The following is an 18,479-nucleotide window of genomic DNA, read 5'->3' as shown; positions in this document are numbered from 1 at the left end:
CGTCACAAGTTCCTGAGTAAACATCAGTAAAGTGTGACTCCCATGTACAAGGGGCCTTAAGTGGCCAGAAAACAGCAAAGTGGTGTCAGCAGTTAAAGGGTCACTTTAAAAGGAACGTCCCTTCCTTGTCCTTTCCCATCAGTCCTATAATCTGTCAGATCCCTCAGAAATACTTTTTTTCAGGTTTGGAGAGAATGGGACTTTTTCCCTTTTCTTCCTCACAAGATGCAGTGCTAGGACCGCATTGGTCAATCACTTGAATTTGAATCTGTCCTGTGGGGAGGAGGTCATTAACTCTGTGTTAGCTGAACAACATTGACCAAGATGGACCTTGCACAATGATTGGACATCTGCAAGTGAAAGAGCCAGCAGGGGAGCATGGCTGAAATACGCATTAGTGGGTCGAGTGAGACTATTCAGGAATAAAAAATTTTCAATTTTGTCCCTGTTTTTACAAATTATGTTCTTGACCCTGTGGGCTAACTTACTCAGCAACAAGTCTGTGTTGTCTGCCTGTACCTAAAGGAGAAGGTAATGGAGGGGTGTGTCACATTAGGTCCCAACACCTGCATACATCACATGGCGAAGTTATCTCCACCCAATAGCACAAGTACTGGCCTAGTGAGTGGTGCAGGAGCATGTCAAACAAAGTCTAGGAAAAGTCAACCAAAAATGCTTTTCTGACTAACAAAGCTGTTAGGACTATTATATATTAAAAAATGGCTGAACTGTTCACTTTAAAACCAAGAGAAAAACAAGATAAAAATACTTAACTTTAAGAGAGCTAATTTTCCAAGGCTGAGAGCTGCTCTTCAAGACTTAGACTGGAAGGGAATATTGGCATCGATGAACACAACACAGAAATGGGAGTTCTTCAAAGACTGTATATGAACACACTGCCAAATATATTCCCATGGGCAACAAGTTTAAAAAGCTAAAAATAAAACCCATGTGGCTTACAGCCAAAGTTAAAAAAGCTATAAATAATAAGAAAAGAGCTTGTATAAAATATAAAAATGAAGGCACGCTTTCATTTTTTAAACATTACAAAGGAATATAACAGAATATGTAAAAGGGAAACCAAGGCAGCAAAAATTTAAAACAAACGACAGATTGCATAAGATAGCAGGACAAACCCCAAAAAAGTTTTCAAGAGAAGGCAAATTTATTAAATACCTTCTTTGTATGTATGCTTTGTTTATACAAAGGAGCATGGGGGAGCTCTTGTCCATAATGGGCATGGTATTGACATAGCCCCAGATGATCCACATTGGCTCACAATTGATATGCTACAGAAAGAAATGAATAAATCACCTGGACTGGATGGCATACACCCACTGGTCCTTAAAGAATTGAGCTCTGTCATTTCAAAGCCATTGTTTCTAATTTTTACGGACTCTTTAATGACTGGCATAGTACCACTGGATTGGCGTAAGGCCAATGTGGTGCCTATCTTTAAAAAGGGCTCAAAATCTTTACCAAGTATTTATAGACCTGTTAGACTACATAGATAAGTTCTTGATTGCAAAAAATATTTTAACCCCTTCACGCCTAAGGGTAAAACAAATATAAATGCCTAAGCACAATTCTGCAACGTTGACATGTGTTAGTAAAATCGTACATATCATCACAACTACTTTGTACATCCAGGTGGATTATACCTTGTTTTTTCAGGACAAATTGGGCTTTCATTTGGTGGTAAATAGTAATGGATAGCTCCTAATTTTTTTTTTTATTATTATCAAAGGAAAACTGGCCCAAAATAGTAAAAAAAATCATTTTTTTTTTATTTAGCTGTGTTTCTTGTTACGACCATAACCTACCTCCTTAGAACAACCCAAAATAAATTCTCCAGCTCTTGATGATCGCAGCGATTCCATATATGTGTATGTTATTTGTTGTTTGTTTTTTTTTTTACCTAAAACACACTGACTCTGACATTAACGTTAACTGACACTGATACCAATTTTTTTTTCTAAATCCTGACATTTGACCCTGACCTTTGACCTTGACCCTGACCTTGACCCAAACACTAACCCTGGCACTGAACTAGATCAAACCTTGATCTAGGTATTTTTCTTTATTTTTTAATATTTATTTATCTTTTTTTTTTTTACAAACATTTTTTTATCTCTGTCAGGAGTTAGAGAGATACAATGTATCTCTCTTCTCCATTCATAGAGAGAGAAATAACAAGGGGGCCGGGCTGCACAGTGACTGATCACTGTGATAGCCAATCAGAGGCTATCACAGCGATCACGTGAACGGGAATCCCGGGTCCCGTTCGTTAGAACAGGACCCAGGGCTCTCAGTGACACCGCGGTCTCTGTGCTGGGAGCAGGTACGCAAATATGCGGCCCCACGGAAAAAAGCCCAGTTCTGTGAGGCCACATTTGTGTGCCATTGGCGTCAAGGGGTTAAGCAACAGACAGTATGGGTTCATGAAAGAGGGAAGTTGTCAAACAAATCTGATTTCTTTATATGAGGAGGTGAGCAAAACCTTGGAAAGGAGTGGCGGTAGACGTGGTATACTTGGATTTTGCAAAAGCCTTTGACACAGTTCCCCACACACAGCTAATGTGTAAGGGAAAGTCTAAAGGCTTGGAAAAATTTGTATGTAAATGGATAGAAAACTGGCTAAAATATCGTATTCAGAGAGTAGTGGTTAATGATTCATACTCTGAATGATCTAGGGTTGTCAGTGGTCTACCCCAAGATTCAGTGAAGGGACCCTTACTTTTAATATATTTATAAATGATATAGGGTCTGGGATTAAAAATCCCATTTAAGTCTTTGCAGATGACACCAAGCTGTGCAGTGGAATAATGTCCTTACAGGATGTCTTCAACTTACAAGCTGACCTCAATGCACTGTTTAATTGGGCAACTATGGCAAATGAAGTTTAATGTTGATAAATGTAAGGTTATGCACTTGGGGGCTAAGAATATGCATGCATCGTACATACTAGGGGGGGTACAATTGGGGGAATCAAAGGTGGAGAAGGATCTGGGAGTTCTGGTAGATCATAAGCTTAATAATGGCATGCAATGCCAAGCTGAGATTTCTAAAGCGAGCAAAATCCTCTCTTGTATTAAAAGAGGTATAGACTCCAGAGAGAGAGATATCATATTACCCCGGTACAAATCATTAGTAAAACCTCATCTGGAATATGCAGTTCAGTTTTGGGCACCAATTCACAAAAAGATTATTGGGGAACTGGAGAAAGTGCAGAGATGGGCAATCAAACTGATACGAGGCATGGAGGAGCTCAGCTATGAGGAAAGATTAGAGGAAATGAAATTATTCTTTCTTGAGAAGAGGAGATTAAGGGGGATATGATCAATATATATATATACAGTTGTGTCCAAAATTATTCAACCCCCAATGCTGTAAAGGGGTTTAGGGACTATAGTGTACATTTGGAATTGTATTCAGAATCAAATCCTACAAGGACGTTGTAACTACCCAAATGCAACTAAAATGACATCAATTGTTTATGTAATACAGTAGTAAATGGTTCTTATGTGGTTTCTTCATTGCCACAATTATTCAACCCCTTAAAGACTACCACTCTGAAGAACAGAGGTTCATACAGGTGCTTTCCATCAGGTATTGAAAACACCTGTGGATGTCACCGAGCAGCAATCAAGCATAATAAGCACCAATTAGGCAGCTTTAAAATGACTGTGATACTCAGCTCCTTCTAGACATTTACTGGTGTGGTTACAAACATGGTGAAGGCAAGAGAATGGTCCAGGAAGACAAGAGAAGAGGTGATTTCTCTTCACAGGAAGGGCAATGGCTATAAGAAGATTGCAAAGATGTTAAACATACCAAGAGACACCTTAGGAAGCATCATTCGCAAATTCAAGGCAAAGGGCACTGTTGAAACGCTACCTGGTCGTGGCAGAAAGAAGATGCTGACTTCGACTGCTGTGCGCTACCTGAAGCGTAGAGTGGAGAGAAGTCCCCGTGTGACTGCTGAGGAACTGAGAAAAGATTTGTCAGATGTGGGTACAGAAGTTTCAGCCCAGACAATAAGACGCACACTGCGTAATGAAGGCCTCCGTGCCAGAACTCCCAGGCGTACCCCCTTGCTGTCTCCAAAGAATAAGAAGAGTCGACTGCAGTATGCCAAAAGCCATGTGGACAAACCACAAAAGTTGTGGGATAGTGTTCTGTGGACTGATGAAACAAAATTAGAACTGTTTGGGCCCATGGATCAACGCTATGTTTGGAGGAGGAAGAACAAGGCCTATGATGAAAAGAACACCTTGCCTACTGTGAAGCATGGTGGAGGGTCAATCATGCTTTGGGGCTGTTTTGCTTCTGCAGGTACAGGGAAGCTTCAGCGTGTGCAAGGTACCATGAATTCTCTTCAGTACCAGGAGATATTGGATGGAAACGTGATGCAGTCCGTCACACACCTGAGGCTTGGGAGACGTTGGACCTTTCAACAGGACAATGATCCCAAGCATACCTCCAAGTCCACTAGAGCATGGTTGCAGAGGAAAGGCTGGAACATTTTGGAGTGGCCATCGCAGTCACCAGACTTAAATCCGATTGAGAACCTCTGGTGGGACTTAAAGAAAGCAGTTGCAGTGCGCAAGCCTAAGAATGTGACTGAACTGGAGGCCTTTGCCCATGAAGAATGGGCGAAGATACCCGTAGATCGCTGCAAGACACTTGTGTCAAGCTATGCTTCACGTTTAAAAGCTGTTATAACTGTAAAAGGATGCTGTACTAAGTACTAAGATTGAATGTCACTTGGGGGTTGAATAAAACTGATAATGCTGTGAGCACAGAAAAGACATTTGTGGTTATTTCATTATAACTGTTATGTTATATTTGTCTGACCTACAAGTGCCTCTTTAATGTAAATGTAAGCAAGATGACTGAATGATCAAAAGCAATGTCAAACTGGCCAAAACACTCAATTTCAGTGGGGGTTGAATAATTTTGGACACAACTGTATATATATATATATATATATATAAATACGTCAGTGGATCATATAGTGAACTTGGTGTAGAGCTATTAATCCTGAGGTCATCACAGAGAGCAAGGGGGCACTCTTTACATCTGGAAGAAAAGAGATTTATTCTCCAAATACAGAAAGGTTTCTTCAAAGTAAGAGCAGTGAAAATGTGAAATAGACTCCCTCAAGAGTTGGTTCTGGCCAGCTCAATAGATTGCTATAAAAAGCCTGGATTCTTTCTTGGATATACAGAATATAACTGGATACTAACATTTATAGGTAAAGTTGATCCAGGGAATATCTGATTGCCTCTTGGGAGATCAGGAAGGCATATGCTCCCCTGCAGGAGCAAATTGGGCCATGCTTTGCTGGGTTTTTTTGCCTTTGTTTGGATCAACTCTGGGTAAAGCATTTTCATTTTTTTTGGTAGAACTAGATGAACGTTTGTCTTTTTTTCAGCCATGTAGTTATAAAAATATTTGAGATAACTATGTAACTTATTAAGAGAGGGTTCCCAGATCTCTTGAGCTCCAAACCAATGTGCATTGGCTGGAGCTGGTTCAGGCTCATTGTATTCCCCTGAGTGCATTTCCACACATTAACATATGTAGAAGGGCTGCTATTGCTACCCTACTTTTGAAAATGCCAGTTGCCTGTGGCTGACTTAAAATTGAACTCTAGGCAGATATAAAAGAGACACATTATTGCAGATCTGTAATAATTAATACATAATTAAATTTATTTTTTAAAGCAAGCAGTGTGAGTATCTGAATTTCACCTGGTATCAGCTTGTACAGCAGAACTGGAGTGCAAGAGGAAGGAGCAAATCAGTTCATATGCTGACCAGGAGCATGCTGATAGGAAAAGAAAGCAGAGATAAAAAGAGTTGGTCTTGTCATTGTGTTCCCTTTCAATTTACTGTCCATTCATAGACTGGCCTATGGATGGCCTAGGCTCAGATGAATTGGGTTAATTGATGCAGGTCATGAAACTGAGGATATTTAATGGCAGGAAAAAGTACTAAGGAAGATATCCCTGAATTGAGGGTGAATAATGCAGCAAAAGCTGTTTTAGTTTAATAGTTTAATCAACTATTCATTTTTATCATGATATTTTTGGCTGGTGTTCAGTTTTAAGTACTTTTTAGTCACATACATGGAACAAACATGCTGAAAATGGGTTCCAGAAAAGGGTCAGAATTCCTTATCTTTATACTTGTACCAGTTATGTGACTTGGACAGCAATGAAGCCAAATTAGTAACATGGCAGTCAGGGATCTAGAATTCTTTAAAAGGGGATTTCATCATTGATGACCTTGAATATTCTATCAAGGTAGAGCCCCTTTAATGTATGTCGTGTTTATGTGCTTTTTAGAAATGCTGTGTTTATTAAAGCCTCCATTTTTTTTGAATGCAGGTCAACAATCTAAATGCAGTATGCAAGGCCTTTAGATAACATTCTGCAGCACAGGAAACTGTTGGGATTGGCATGCGCCACATTACCTAAGCAAATAGAGCTGTTCCAGGTATATCTGCATCACCCGTGCTGGTTTCTAATTCAGATTTCAATATAGAAAATTGCAGCAGACCCCTGCCAGTTGGGTGCTGGTGTTCAGGATGTGAGCTCACATCCCTTTCTCTACTTGTGCAGTGATTAAACTACACAAGCAGAGCCTGCAGGGTTAATAAACCTAAGCAGGGAAGGGGAGAGGGGAGCATGCAGTTCCAGCTCTTCTGTTCTGTGCTGTTAATGAGTTAATTAATGTGCTCATTTATTAATTATACTCTATTTTTTATGTATAGAAGAGTTTTGCAGGTATTGTTAATTCCCCTAAATGTACTAGTGAAAACAAGTTCTAATAAAACTAATAGATTTGCTCATGTCCATGCTTTTCACTTTCACTGGAAAACACAGAAGATGCATTATAGCACTGCTGGCATTAAAAAGCAATGAACTCCATTAGGTGAAGTTACCCTTTGAGATGTCTGTGCAATACATTAATATAATTCTTTGTTTCAGTGACTGCATATCCCACAACAGAAGTTTTCCATGGACAGCCTTTGTCACTGACGTGTTCACTGTCCCATCCTTTACCTAACATGACTGACATTGTGCTTGTTTGGGCCAAAACAACTGAAATTGGTTCAGTTCTTCTAAAGACTCATATTCTGAAAAATGAAGAAACAAATAGCAGTTTGCTAGTGGAAGGTAACAGTATGGAGAACGTAAACTGGACATGTATCGTTTATCACGAAGGGACTTTGGTGGCTTTCATACCAGTTGAACTACAGTATAAATACAATGCATATGAACTTACTGCAACAATTTTTGAAACAACAGTAAATCCAACCACAGACAAAGGTATGTTTAATTGTTATAACTTATAATGTTCCTGATTGCTATACAGCATTTCAATGGATCCTGTTAGTACCATAAATGTGACGAACATGCTGTAAAGCTTAGTGGAGCCTGCATATACATATATCTTTACGTGACCCCTCTAGTGCCAAAGTTAGTATCTGACAAGAGTCTGGAATTCAGGGCACCACTGGTGCTGGAGGGGTAGAATAAACAGACGCAGCTTGTTGAGCACCTTTATAATGCTGATTTATCACATAACATATTGCATTCCATTAATTGTATGTGATTAATAGTAGTTAATATGTCAATTCCCTTTTTTAGTTCATACGTCTTTAGTAATGTTTTATTTAAAAGCAAACCAAGCTGTCATGAAACATAGTGACAGAGTTTGGGACAAATGATAACATGTGCAGGACTAACAGTGGTAATCCTTTATACTAAATGCTTGATTTTATTTCTTTTACGTCTAACAAAAACACAATAAAAAGAATGCATAAAATTGTGAACACAGATAGTAAAATACACTCAACTGCCACTTTATTAGGTACACCTGTTTAATTGCTTGGTAACACAAATTGCTAATCAGCCAATTGGATGGCAGCAACTCAATGCTTTTAGGTATCTAAAAGCAGTGAAGACAACTTGCTGAAGTTCAAACCAAGCATCAGAATGGGGAAGAAAAGGGAATTAAGTGATTCTGAATTTGCCTTGGTTGTTCATGCCAGACCAGCTGGTCTGAGTATTTCAAAAACTGCTGATCTACTGGGGTTTTCAAGCACAACCATCTCTAGGGTTTACAGAGAATGGTTCAAAAAAGAGAAAATATCCAGTGGGCAGCAGTTGTGTGGTTGAAAATGCCTTGTTGAGGTCAGAGGAGAAAGGGCAGACTAGTTGCTGTGACATTCAGATAGTAGGGTTAGAATTTGGCACAAATAACATGAAAGCATGGATCCATCCTGTCTTGTATCAACGGCACAGCTGTTCCACATTCTAGGCTGGTGGTGTAATGGTGTGGGGGATATTTTCTTGGCACTAGCAAGGTGTACCTAATAAAGTGGCCAGTGAGTGTAAGTATTGAAAAGAAAATTCCATCTATGAATTTGTACTTGTATATCAAACTAATTAGAACTCTTATTAGCCTTTAATAATAAGTATTGTGTGGCTCCTCCCAACCTACAGCATAATCAAGGTTAAGTGTGTGTTAAGCTTAGGTGGATTTAAAGTGAAAAAATACCTTATTTCCTCTACCTCCCCCCCCTCCCCCAACACACACACAAACACTCTAGCAAACAATATGCTCTCTGAATGTGGTTGGAAACACACATTGTTTCTGAATTATACATGATGATGGCAGTTATGGGGCTACCACACGACTGTTAAAGTAAAGTGGCTTTGTGGGATCAGTGGTCTGGTTGTAAAATAGCCTGTGGGAATGAGCAATAAGGTTCAGCTTTAAAAGAAAAAAAAATTTTGTTCAACAACTCAAGTTCCCTTGGCAGTGTCCCATCCCCTGTACCTATTTTTTTTTTATCTGGACAGCTTGATCTACCTGTAAATGTGGAGAAAATAAAAAATAAAGTGCTTGTGCAATAGAAAAAAATGTTATTGAGGGAACAAAGAAAAAATGCATTGCACAAAAGTACTTGAAAAACTAGAATAAACAAACTTTCAGGTTGGTCTGTTTTTTTCCTCCCACAAGTCAATGTAGGTGCATGACAAATGCACCCCAACCTCATTTTAAATGTATTTGAAATACATAGAAAGGGGGATTTACTAAAACTGGAGCAGACAGATTCTGGAGCAGCTGTGCATGGCAACCAATCAGCCTGTAACTTCAGCTTGTTCAATAAGGGCTCATTTATAGTAACAGCAAGGATTGCAGATTCTCTGATAAGCGATCCATCCTCTGATCACTTTTTTGAGAGGTGTTTCTCAAGAGGTGAGGAAGCGATATGTCACCGCCTCAATTCCTGTTTTAACCCCCTAGATACGCACTACTGCATGTCGTCAACTACCTGTAGCACAATAGTGCAGTTGTAGCATGGCCCCATTCACTTGAATGCAGCAGGGAGTATAATTTCTGCTGTGCTCGTGAAGCAAGGCATCACAGCTATGGCATGTGTGCACCTCCAGTAAGGGATAGTGGTTGAGTGGCAGTAAAACCCGGTTCAATGGCATGGTTTTTACCACTTCCATCCACCATCATAAACAAGCCCTTAAAGCGGAGTTCCACTCACTCTGTAAAAAAATGAAAGTCAGCAGCTACAAAAACTGTAGATGCTGACTTTTAAAAACCAGCCACTCACCTGTCCCACTTTGCAGCCCATTTCACCAGCCATCCTGTATTCCACGCGCTGGCATCTTCAGTGTGGGCACCCGACTGTGACAGCTTACGGCTTCACAGCCAGGTGCCCACTGTACATGCACGAGTAGCGCTGTGCTTCCTGAATGGCCCCGTCATCTTCTGGGACCTGTCACCCAATTTTTGGTACCCGCTCCCCAAAGGTGCCAATCCTTAATGGGGAGTGGGGGACCAATCTTTAAAGCGTAACTTCCCCTTTTTTGGGTGGAACTCCGCTTTAAGCTTTGAAAATTAAAACTAGAGGCCAATTGGTTGCTATGCACAGCTGTTCCACATTCTAGCTGCTCCAGTTTTAGTATATTCCCCTTATGATGAATGCATACAAACGTACTGTAAATGCACCTCAAATCTATGCACACATTACCCCCTATGGTGTCTCTACTCATGCTACCGGATCTCAGTTCACATATTCTTAAAATTATGCAATTCACAAATTGCTGAAACACTTTGGATTTCCTAATGCTTAGCAGTGTACTTATAACTTATTTGCAGAGCTATTCGCCCTGTGAAACTGCATGCATTATCATTTTGTGTAAATAGGAGCAAAATGATTGTTCTTAAGCTGTTTTCTCTGCAGGTCAAATGTGCAAATCAGGAAAATACCCCATTATAGGTACTAGATGGAGCTGATAATCAATAATCATAGCAAACATGTTTATCTCCTATGATCATTAGCCCCATCAATTTGCCATAATTTTGTATTTTCCTGATTCACACATTGGTCTTGGTGAGAAAATAGCCTAACATTAGATTTTGCCCCCATTTCCACAAATGTACATGTTGTTTTCAGGGATGAATAGCTCTGCATTTTGTTTTACAAATACACTCCTAATGTGTCATCTAAAATGAGCCTTTAGCTCTTAACCTTCCCCTTACCTTACCTCCTTGACCCTAACACTATCCCAACATAACCCTAACACTGCCCTAATCTTTTTTTGCAGTATACGTACTTTATATTACAGAATACAAAAGACTACTTTGCTGAGAAATCAATAGCACCGATATTCTGGTGCTAAAAATTATTGAATCATGAAAATGTTTGAAACCTTCTCTCTAGGCTCCAGTTGCAACATGGTGATGATGTAAACCGTGATATGAACTGAAATTTGTGGGCTTTGGAGATCATTTTTTAGAGCACTGTATTTTGCTGTAACATAGACTTGCCTTTCATTCTGTATACCATAAGGGTCCATGCACACCAATGGTAGAAAAAATGCCAGAACACATGGCAGAAAAAAAGCAGCAGAAAAGGCGCTCATAGTGGCTCGTATTGCACAAGAGTTTAAGCAATTTTTCCCAAAACATTCCCCTCTGCTCATTTTTTTTTTTTTGTTTAATTTTTATTATTTTTTTTCAAACAATGAAAAGGTACAGACAGAAGTCACAAACTGTGGCAATACAAAGACAATACAATGCTACAGCACCAGTAGTCAGTAAGGCAAGAAGAAATAACGGATAGAAGAAATAATACAGATTTGGCAATGCACAGTCTAGAAATATACATAATCCAAGATATTACCAATCACCCTCTGCTCTTATTTTCATGCTGAACACTCCTAAACGCCACATACATGAGCATTAAGCTGTTTTTCTGCTCAAAAGCTTGTCTCAAGATCATAATTCCGAAGAGGTTTTTTTTTCGCCTCTAAACTCTCCTCTGAAAATACGCGTGTAAACTCCTTCATTTGCATAGACACATAGACTGACATAGAGCTGCTTCTACAGGCTGAAGAAAAAAAAAAAACACATGTATAAGCAGCATTTTCTGTGTCCAGTGTGTATGGAGCCTAATAGACTGCTAGGTGGAAAGCAGTCTACAGAAGGGTTTCTCAACCAGGGTTCCATGGAACCCTATGGTTCCTCCAGAGGTTTCTAGATGTTCCTTGAGCAATGAGCAATTTCTGCCTCTCAGATAAGTTCCAACTGACATCATTGATCTTTTTAGCTATCTGTAAACTGTTAATTCTTCCCAATGACCACAAGTGTAAGGAACATTCTTCCCACTGAGCATCTCACTAATGTATCATAAGTTGTAAGTATAGTAATTACTAGCAGTAGTTCTCCGAGACCGGAAGTTATTTCAAGAGTTCCTCTGTGTTAAAAAGGTTGTGAAAGGCTGGTCTACTGGCTTAGTAACATAGTTGCATAGTTAGTCTGGCTGAAAAAAGACAAAAGTCCATCCAGTTCAACCATTAAAAAAAAACAAAACGTTATAATCCTATACCCACAGTTGATCCAGAGGAAGGCAAAACAAAAAACCAGCAAAGCATGATCCAATTTGCACCTGCAGGGAAAAAAATTCCTTCCTGATCCCCCGAGAGGCAATTGCATATTCCCTGGATCAACTTTACCTATAAATGTTAGTATCAAGTTATATTCTCTGTATCTAAGAAAGAATTCAGGCCTTTTTTAAAGCAATCCACGGAGCTGGCCAGAACCAACTCTTGAGGGGAGTAAGTATGGGATCCAGCTGCCTTTCTTTAGAGGACCATGTGATGCAGAAAGTAACCTTACTGACTGTATACACTGTATGTGTATGATGATACCTGTGTTTATCAAGTAGTATCTTCTATTTCAATACTGCAATTTTGAAAGCCAGTAACTGCCCTCTCTTTTTTGTGTTACAGAGGAAACAGATGAGTACAGCCAACTGAACATTGTGTATTTTGTCAGAAGTATCTGTTTGGCACCTGCATTTGTTGCAATTGTTCTGATTGTATGTAGAACAGTTAAACAAAAATGTAAGTTTTGTTTATTATAAAGGATGCACAGAAGAATGTTAAAAGGAACTACAACAAAAAGGGATGTATTTATGTGACAGTGACATTAGTTTGTAAGCTCCCTGATGCAGGAACCAGGTGGGTGTACAGATTTCCTGCTGTGGTGGTGCAGATATGTCCAGATTTTTAATCAAAAAGGTCCAAGGGTGGAATTTATTATAGATGAAGGACCAGGCTATTGCTGCTTAGTACCAGCAAACACAAATGCTCCTGCACTTGGGGATGGACTCGATGCAGGCTACAACCACATTATGAATGTCCTGGAACATGCACACCTTGCTGCCCTCAAATAGACCGGGGGAATCCAAATCTACTGAATGAGGAAAGAAAAAACAGAGGGCGCACAGGCCTAGTGCATTACCATAAAAAATGTTTAATAAAAAATAAAGTAGGTATTGTACTCACAAATGACAATATAGTCAAGGCACATCATAAAGAACAGCTGGGTCAACACCGCGCTGAGTAACAGTCCGTAATAGGGAGTGTAGACATCCAATAGGCTGACACATTCCGAGGACTTGCCTCTTCCTCAGAGCCAACTGACCAAATGTCTGCTCCCTCTTTTATATGCTCACTACTAGTTGAACCAAAGGTCACATGGGCCGTCCTGGACACTCCCCTATGCAGGTGGAGGAGTCACGGGGCAATTGACATAGTATAAGTAAACACAAAAGATCTATATAAATATATATGTATAAATAAAACCATTGAAACTAGTGACAATCATAAAATCATATGAACCATAAGAAGTGTGCAAATGAAAAATAAATAAGTAGAAAGTTACATGTATGTTTATTAAAAATCCTTCCCTGGTGATGCACTGCACTGCTCACATTTAAATAAATGGATGGATGGATGAACGGCGCTACGAAGCTGCCTAGTGCTCTGCTTGCCATAGACAACCATGGGACATGAATTTATTGAAGAGAGTAGATCTGAAACCCAGCAGAGACATTTATTAATTTATAGAAATGCAGCCTACAGGGTGTATACTATCATTCTAGTATAGTCATATGTGATGAAACTTAGGCATGTGTGGCAATGCAGTGCACCAAGGATGGATGTACATATGCGATACTGTATACGGGGACAAAGGAGATGAATCACTAGTATAAACATAAATGTTGATATAAAACGTTACAAAAAATTTCTTAATATGGTTTACAAAGTTTAAATAAAATGAAATAAGTATTGTTACAATATAGTATAAAATCTGGTAAAATTGGTATAGTGTATGGTATACGTGTGTATGCATAAATATGGAAGCATAAGAAATATAAATATATAGGAAAAATAAAAAAAATAAATAAAATAATTGTATAAAAAATGTGTAAAAGATATATATGTCTGTTATATGTGCGCCTGTGCTCCCTCTGTTTTTTTCTATTGCTGCTTAGTGGCTTTTCTTATAAGTAAAATATGCTTTCGTTGAGAGGTGGAGTATATGCAAATCAGTTAAGGAAATGAGCTGTACAATATACTGCATTCACATGGAAATAATTTATATATGTGTAGGTGAACAAATGGCAATAATTATTTCATTGTGTAATCAGACACAGTAACACATGAAGTAGAGTTCATGTAATTTGGATCTACCAGGAGTATTAAAATGGTCTAATGTAAGTTGTTAATATTAACCTCTTGCCCTCCAGAGGATTCTCTGCTGTGCAGAGAAATGCAAAGTGGAATGTTACTGCTGGCAGGAGAGGGACCTGTGCTGTTTACACACAGGCCTCTCCCTTGTCAGTGATACTAGGCGGTCGCCGGTTGCCGACGGGGAATTTCCAGCCAGGATCCAGTGATCGTCATCTGTAGCCGCCAATGGAGCGTGTAGGATGGTGAGCGCGCACTCCCCCTACCCGGAAATGCAAAATCACATATATATATACATGATTTTTTGCAGCCCTGCCACCCTGTAGCAGTAGTTCTGCTATAGGATGGACACGAAGTGGCTAATCTAACTCCAGCAAAAGCATTTTTGTATATAGTAGAAAGGGTTAGAACTTTGACCAGGTCTGACAGCGATCAACTATACAGGCGGAAAGAGGGAAATCATCTCACTAGATATAGAGATGATAAACAGAATTAGGTTCTAGCCATTCCCCAGTTAAGGATATTAATCTCTCTTCTTGCTCTGATACCCCATCAAATAGACAGGAAATGAGGAGAAATCTCACAAACAGAGACACAGATAGTAATAAAAAGTTGACAGAGGTTTATATTTCTGTGTTCTCTTCAAAATGACTAAACTAGAAGTGTTTCTAAACCCACAACAGTAAAATCAGTCTGTATATGCAGTAAAGTGTGCTTGCTATACTCACTGTGGAACCTAAGGGGTTAATCCTCCACATTGTGTAAAAAGGATGTTTAATCCTCTCTTCTCTGATCATCCCCTTCTCCCAGTGTCTCCTAAATATCTCCTGATAGAACAGAGGCTTGGGGGGCAAGCTGCGTGCTCAGTTTGGTGTGCATTACCAGAGAGTTTTTTTTTTCTTGGGAGAGTGCATGTGATCAGCACAGGGCCAATCAGCACTCTCCAGAGAGAGGTCAGGGATCCTGCATCCTCCTACAGGAGAATGAAAACTCCTACAAGCTGTTACCAGTGCTTTGCTGAACACTGTTAGAAGTCGCAAGACATGTCTAACTGCTGATGAGAAAAGGTATTTAGCAGTTTATAGTTACTAAGATAAATGCATTTCTGTGTTCTGTGTACTGCGGGAAACCAGATATAGTGAATGCAGAGTTCTGGGTTTAGTAACAATTGAAGGCAAATTGTGTTTTTTATTTTGGATGCAGTAAGAAAGGGCCAGTGATCGACATCTGTATCCCCCAATGGCGGAGCGCATAGGGTGGCAAGCGTGCACTCCCCCTACCCAGAAATGCAAAATTACATATATATATACATGATTTTTTTGCAGCCCTGTCACCCTGTAGCAGTAGTTCTGCTATAGGATGGTCACGAAGCGGCTAATCTAACTCCAGCAAAAGCTTTTTTGTATATAGTAGAAAGGGTTAGAACCCTGTCAGTTTTTATGCCATCTGTGTCCAATTAGGGAGATTTCCCTTCACTTTCTGTGCCATAGCCATAATAGGTAATTAAAGGAAATCCCTCTAAAGTGAGGTAAATCCCTAGTACTAACCAGGGTTACCAGAACTAGTGTCCCCTTTGGAAGATTTCTCTTCTAATTCCTGTTCTGGTTAGCACTCAAAATTTGGGATTTTCTTACTTTTATTCTCAGTGATATGGTCACCAGGACAAATAAAGAGGGTGAATCTCCATAACGGGAAAACAGCAATAAAAAAAACAGGCAGCTGTCCAAAACAAGTTATACTTTAAGGGTTAGCGTTGGCAGATTTTGGGTTTTAAAAGACTACATTGCTTTTTAGGTCAAAGATTTATACAAAGATCTTTTATTTTTTAACATTCAGTATCTCACAGAAGTGAGTACACCCCTCAAATGTTTGTAAATATTCAACATAGATACGACACAATGTAAAGTAGTGAGTGTACAGCTTGTATAACGGTGTAAATTTTCTGTCCCCTCAAAATAACTCAACACACAGCCATTAATGTCTAAACCGCTGGCAACAAAAGTGAGTACACCCCTAAGTGAAAATGTCCAAACTGGGCCCAATTAGCCATTTTCCCTCCTTGGTGTCATGTGACTCGTTAGTGTTACAAAGTCTCAGGTGAGAATGGGGAGCAGGTGTGTTAAATTTGGTGTTATCGCTCTCACTCTGTCATACTGATCACTGAAAGTTCAACATGGCACCTCATGGCAAAGAACTCTCTGAGGATCTGAAAAAAAGAATTGTTACTCTACATAAATATGGCCTAAGCTATAAGAAGATTGCCAAAACCCTGAAACTGAGCTACAGCACAGTGGCCAAGACCATACAGTGGTTTAACAGGACAGGTTCCACTCAGAACAGGCCTCACCATGGTCAATTAAAAAGGTTGAGTGCACGTGCTCAGCATCATATTCAGAGGTTGTCTTTGGGAAATAGACGTATGAGTGCTGCCAGCATTGCTGCAGAGGTTAAAGGGGTGGGTTGCCAGCCTGTCAGTGCTCAGACCATGCCACACATTGCATCAAATTGATCTGCATGGCTGTCGTCCCAGAAGGAAGCCTCTTCTAAAGATGATGCACAAGAAAGCCCGCAAACAGTTTGCTGAAGTCAAGCAGACGAAGGACATGGATTACTGGAACCATGTCCTGTGGTCTGATTAGACCAAGATAAAATTATTTGGTTCAGATGATGTCAAGCGTGTGTGGCGGCAACCAGGTGAGGAGTACAAAAACAAGTGTGTCTTGCCTACAGTCAAACATGGTGGTGGGAGTGTCATGGTCTGGGGCTGCATGAGTGCTGCTGGCACTGGGGAGCTACAGTTCATTGAGGGAACCATGAATGCCAACATGTACTGTGACATAGTGAAGCAGAGCATGATCCCCTCCCTTCGGAGACTGGGCCGCAAGGCAGTACTCCAACATGATAACGACTCCAAACACACCTCCAAGATGTCCACTGCCTTGCTAAAGAAGCTGACTGGCCAAGCATGTCTCCAGACCTAAACCCTATTGAGCATCTGTGGGGCATCCTCAAACAGAAGGTGGAGGAGCGCAAGGTCTCTAACATCCACCAGCTCCGTGATTTTGTCATGGAGGAGTGGAAGAGGACTCCAGTGGCAACCTGCAAAGCTCTGGTGAACTCCATTCCCAACAGGGTTAAGGCAGTGCTAAAAAATAATGGTGGCTACACAAAATATTGACACTTTGGGCCCAATTTGGGCATTTTCACTTAGGAGTGTACTTACTTTTGTTGCCAGCAGTTTAGATATTAATGGCTGTGTGTTGAGTTATTTTGAGGGGACAGCAAATTTACACTGTTATGCAAGCTGTACACTCACTACTTAAATCGTAGCAAAGTTTCATTTCTTCAGTGTTGTCACATGAAAAGATATAATAAATTATTTACAAAAATGTGATGGGCGTACTCACTTCTGTGTATTAAAAGTGTATTAAAATACTATATATCTCATTTAACTATTTATAAAATATTTTAAAGTTATGAGAAGTGTGTTTTTCATAAATATTCTGTTAATGTTTTACAGATACAGATGTTCCTGGTGCTTAACTTGTACTTTGATTGTTGAAGGCAGAGCAAAAGACACAGATCTGCAATTATGTCATTAACAGAAAGTGGCAATCTTCTGCCTTTACAGCACTGTTATGATGTTCGGACTCCTCTGCATTGTATATCCCTATGACTACTTGAAATTGCACCATTCTATGTACTGTATTAGACTGAAGGATAACACTTGTAACCAAGACTTCACTCAAAACAGAGTTCCTTGTTTTGAGCAAGGAGGGATAATCTACTTGTTATCAAAATATAGGTTAAGCCTTGGATAAGAAATAAAATCCTTCTACCCCCCCAACCTCCACCATGGCTATCACAGGCTAAGATACCGTGCCACTATCTTGCGAATTCTTCAAATATTTTTAAGCAAAGAAACCAGAAGACTTACCCCATTGCCCTAGTGAATCCCCTTGATCCCCATGGTTTGATTGTACAGAAAGGTAATGTATAGAGAGGGACACAGTATTACATACTATTATTTTAGAAGAAGGTATCTTAGAACAAATTGTATGTATAAATTTTAATTTGACTTGAATCATTGAACCTTGTAATGCTTGTTAAACATATGTAACATGTAACTATGTAACTTGAGGGCTAAGAATATGCATGCATCATACATACTAGGGGGAGTACAACTGGGGGAATCAATGGTGGAGAAGGATCTGGGAGTTCTGGTAGATCACAAGCTTAACCCCTTGATGCCGACATCACACAAATATGAGGCCTCATGGAACTGGGCTTTTTTCCGTAGGGCCGCATATTTGCGTACTTGTCTTTGTGCTGGGAGCACGCCACTCGGCGCTCCCAGCACAAAGACTGCGGTGTCACTGAGAGCCCCGGGTCCCGTTCTAATGAT

At 39.8% G+C, this 18,479-nt stretch overlaps 1 protein-coding gene across 1 annotated transcript in view; it reads left to right on the top strand.

The window, feature by feature from the left end:
* Positions 1-18,166, top strand: part of LOC149474368 (uncharacterized) — a 113,416-nt gene extending 95,250 nt beyond the window's left edge. The window contains exons 4-6 of the mRNA XM_089667665.1: positions 6,998-7,339; positions 12,329-12,442; positions 17,595-18,166. Coding sequence (XP_089523791.1) covers positions 6,998-7,339; positions 12,329-12,442; positions 17,595-17,617 — 479 coding nt within the window. The 3' untranslated portion in view covers positions 17,618-18,166. The remainder of the gene's footprint in view (positions 1-6,997; positions 7,340-12,328; positions 12,443-17,594) is intronic.
* Positions 18,167-18,479: the final 313 nt, after the last annotated feature.

Source organism: Staurois parvus, unplaced genomic scaffold, assembly GCF_062004578.1.
Source record: "Staurois parvus isolate SC_StPar_1 unplaced genomic scaffold, SC_StPar_1.0 ptg000006l, whole genome shotgun sequence".
Taxonomy (NCBI): Eukaryota; Metazoa; Chordata; class Amphibia; order Anura; family Ranidae; genus Staurois; species Staurois parvus.
This window is presented reverse-complemented; position numbering and strand designations above follow the sequence as displayed.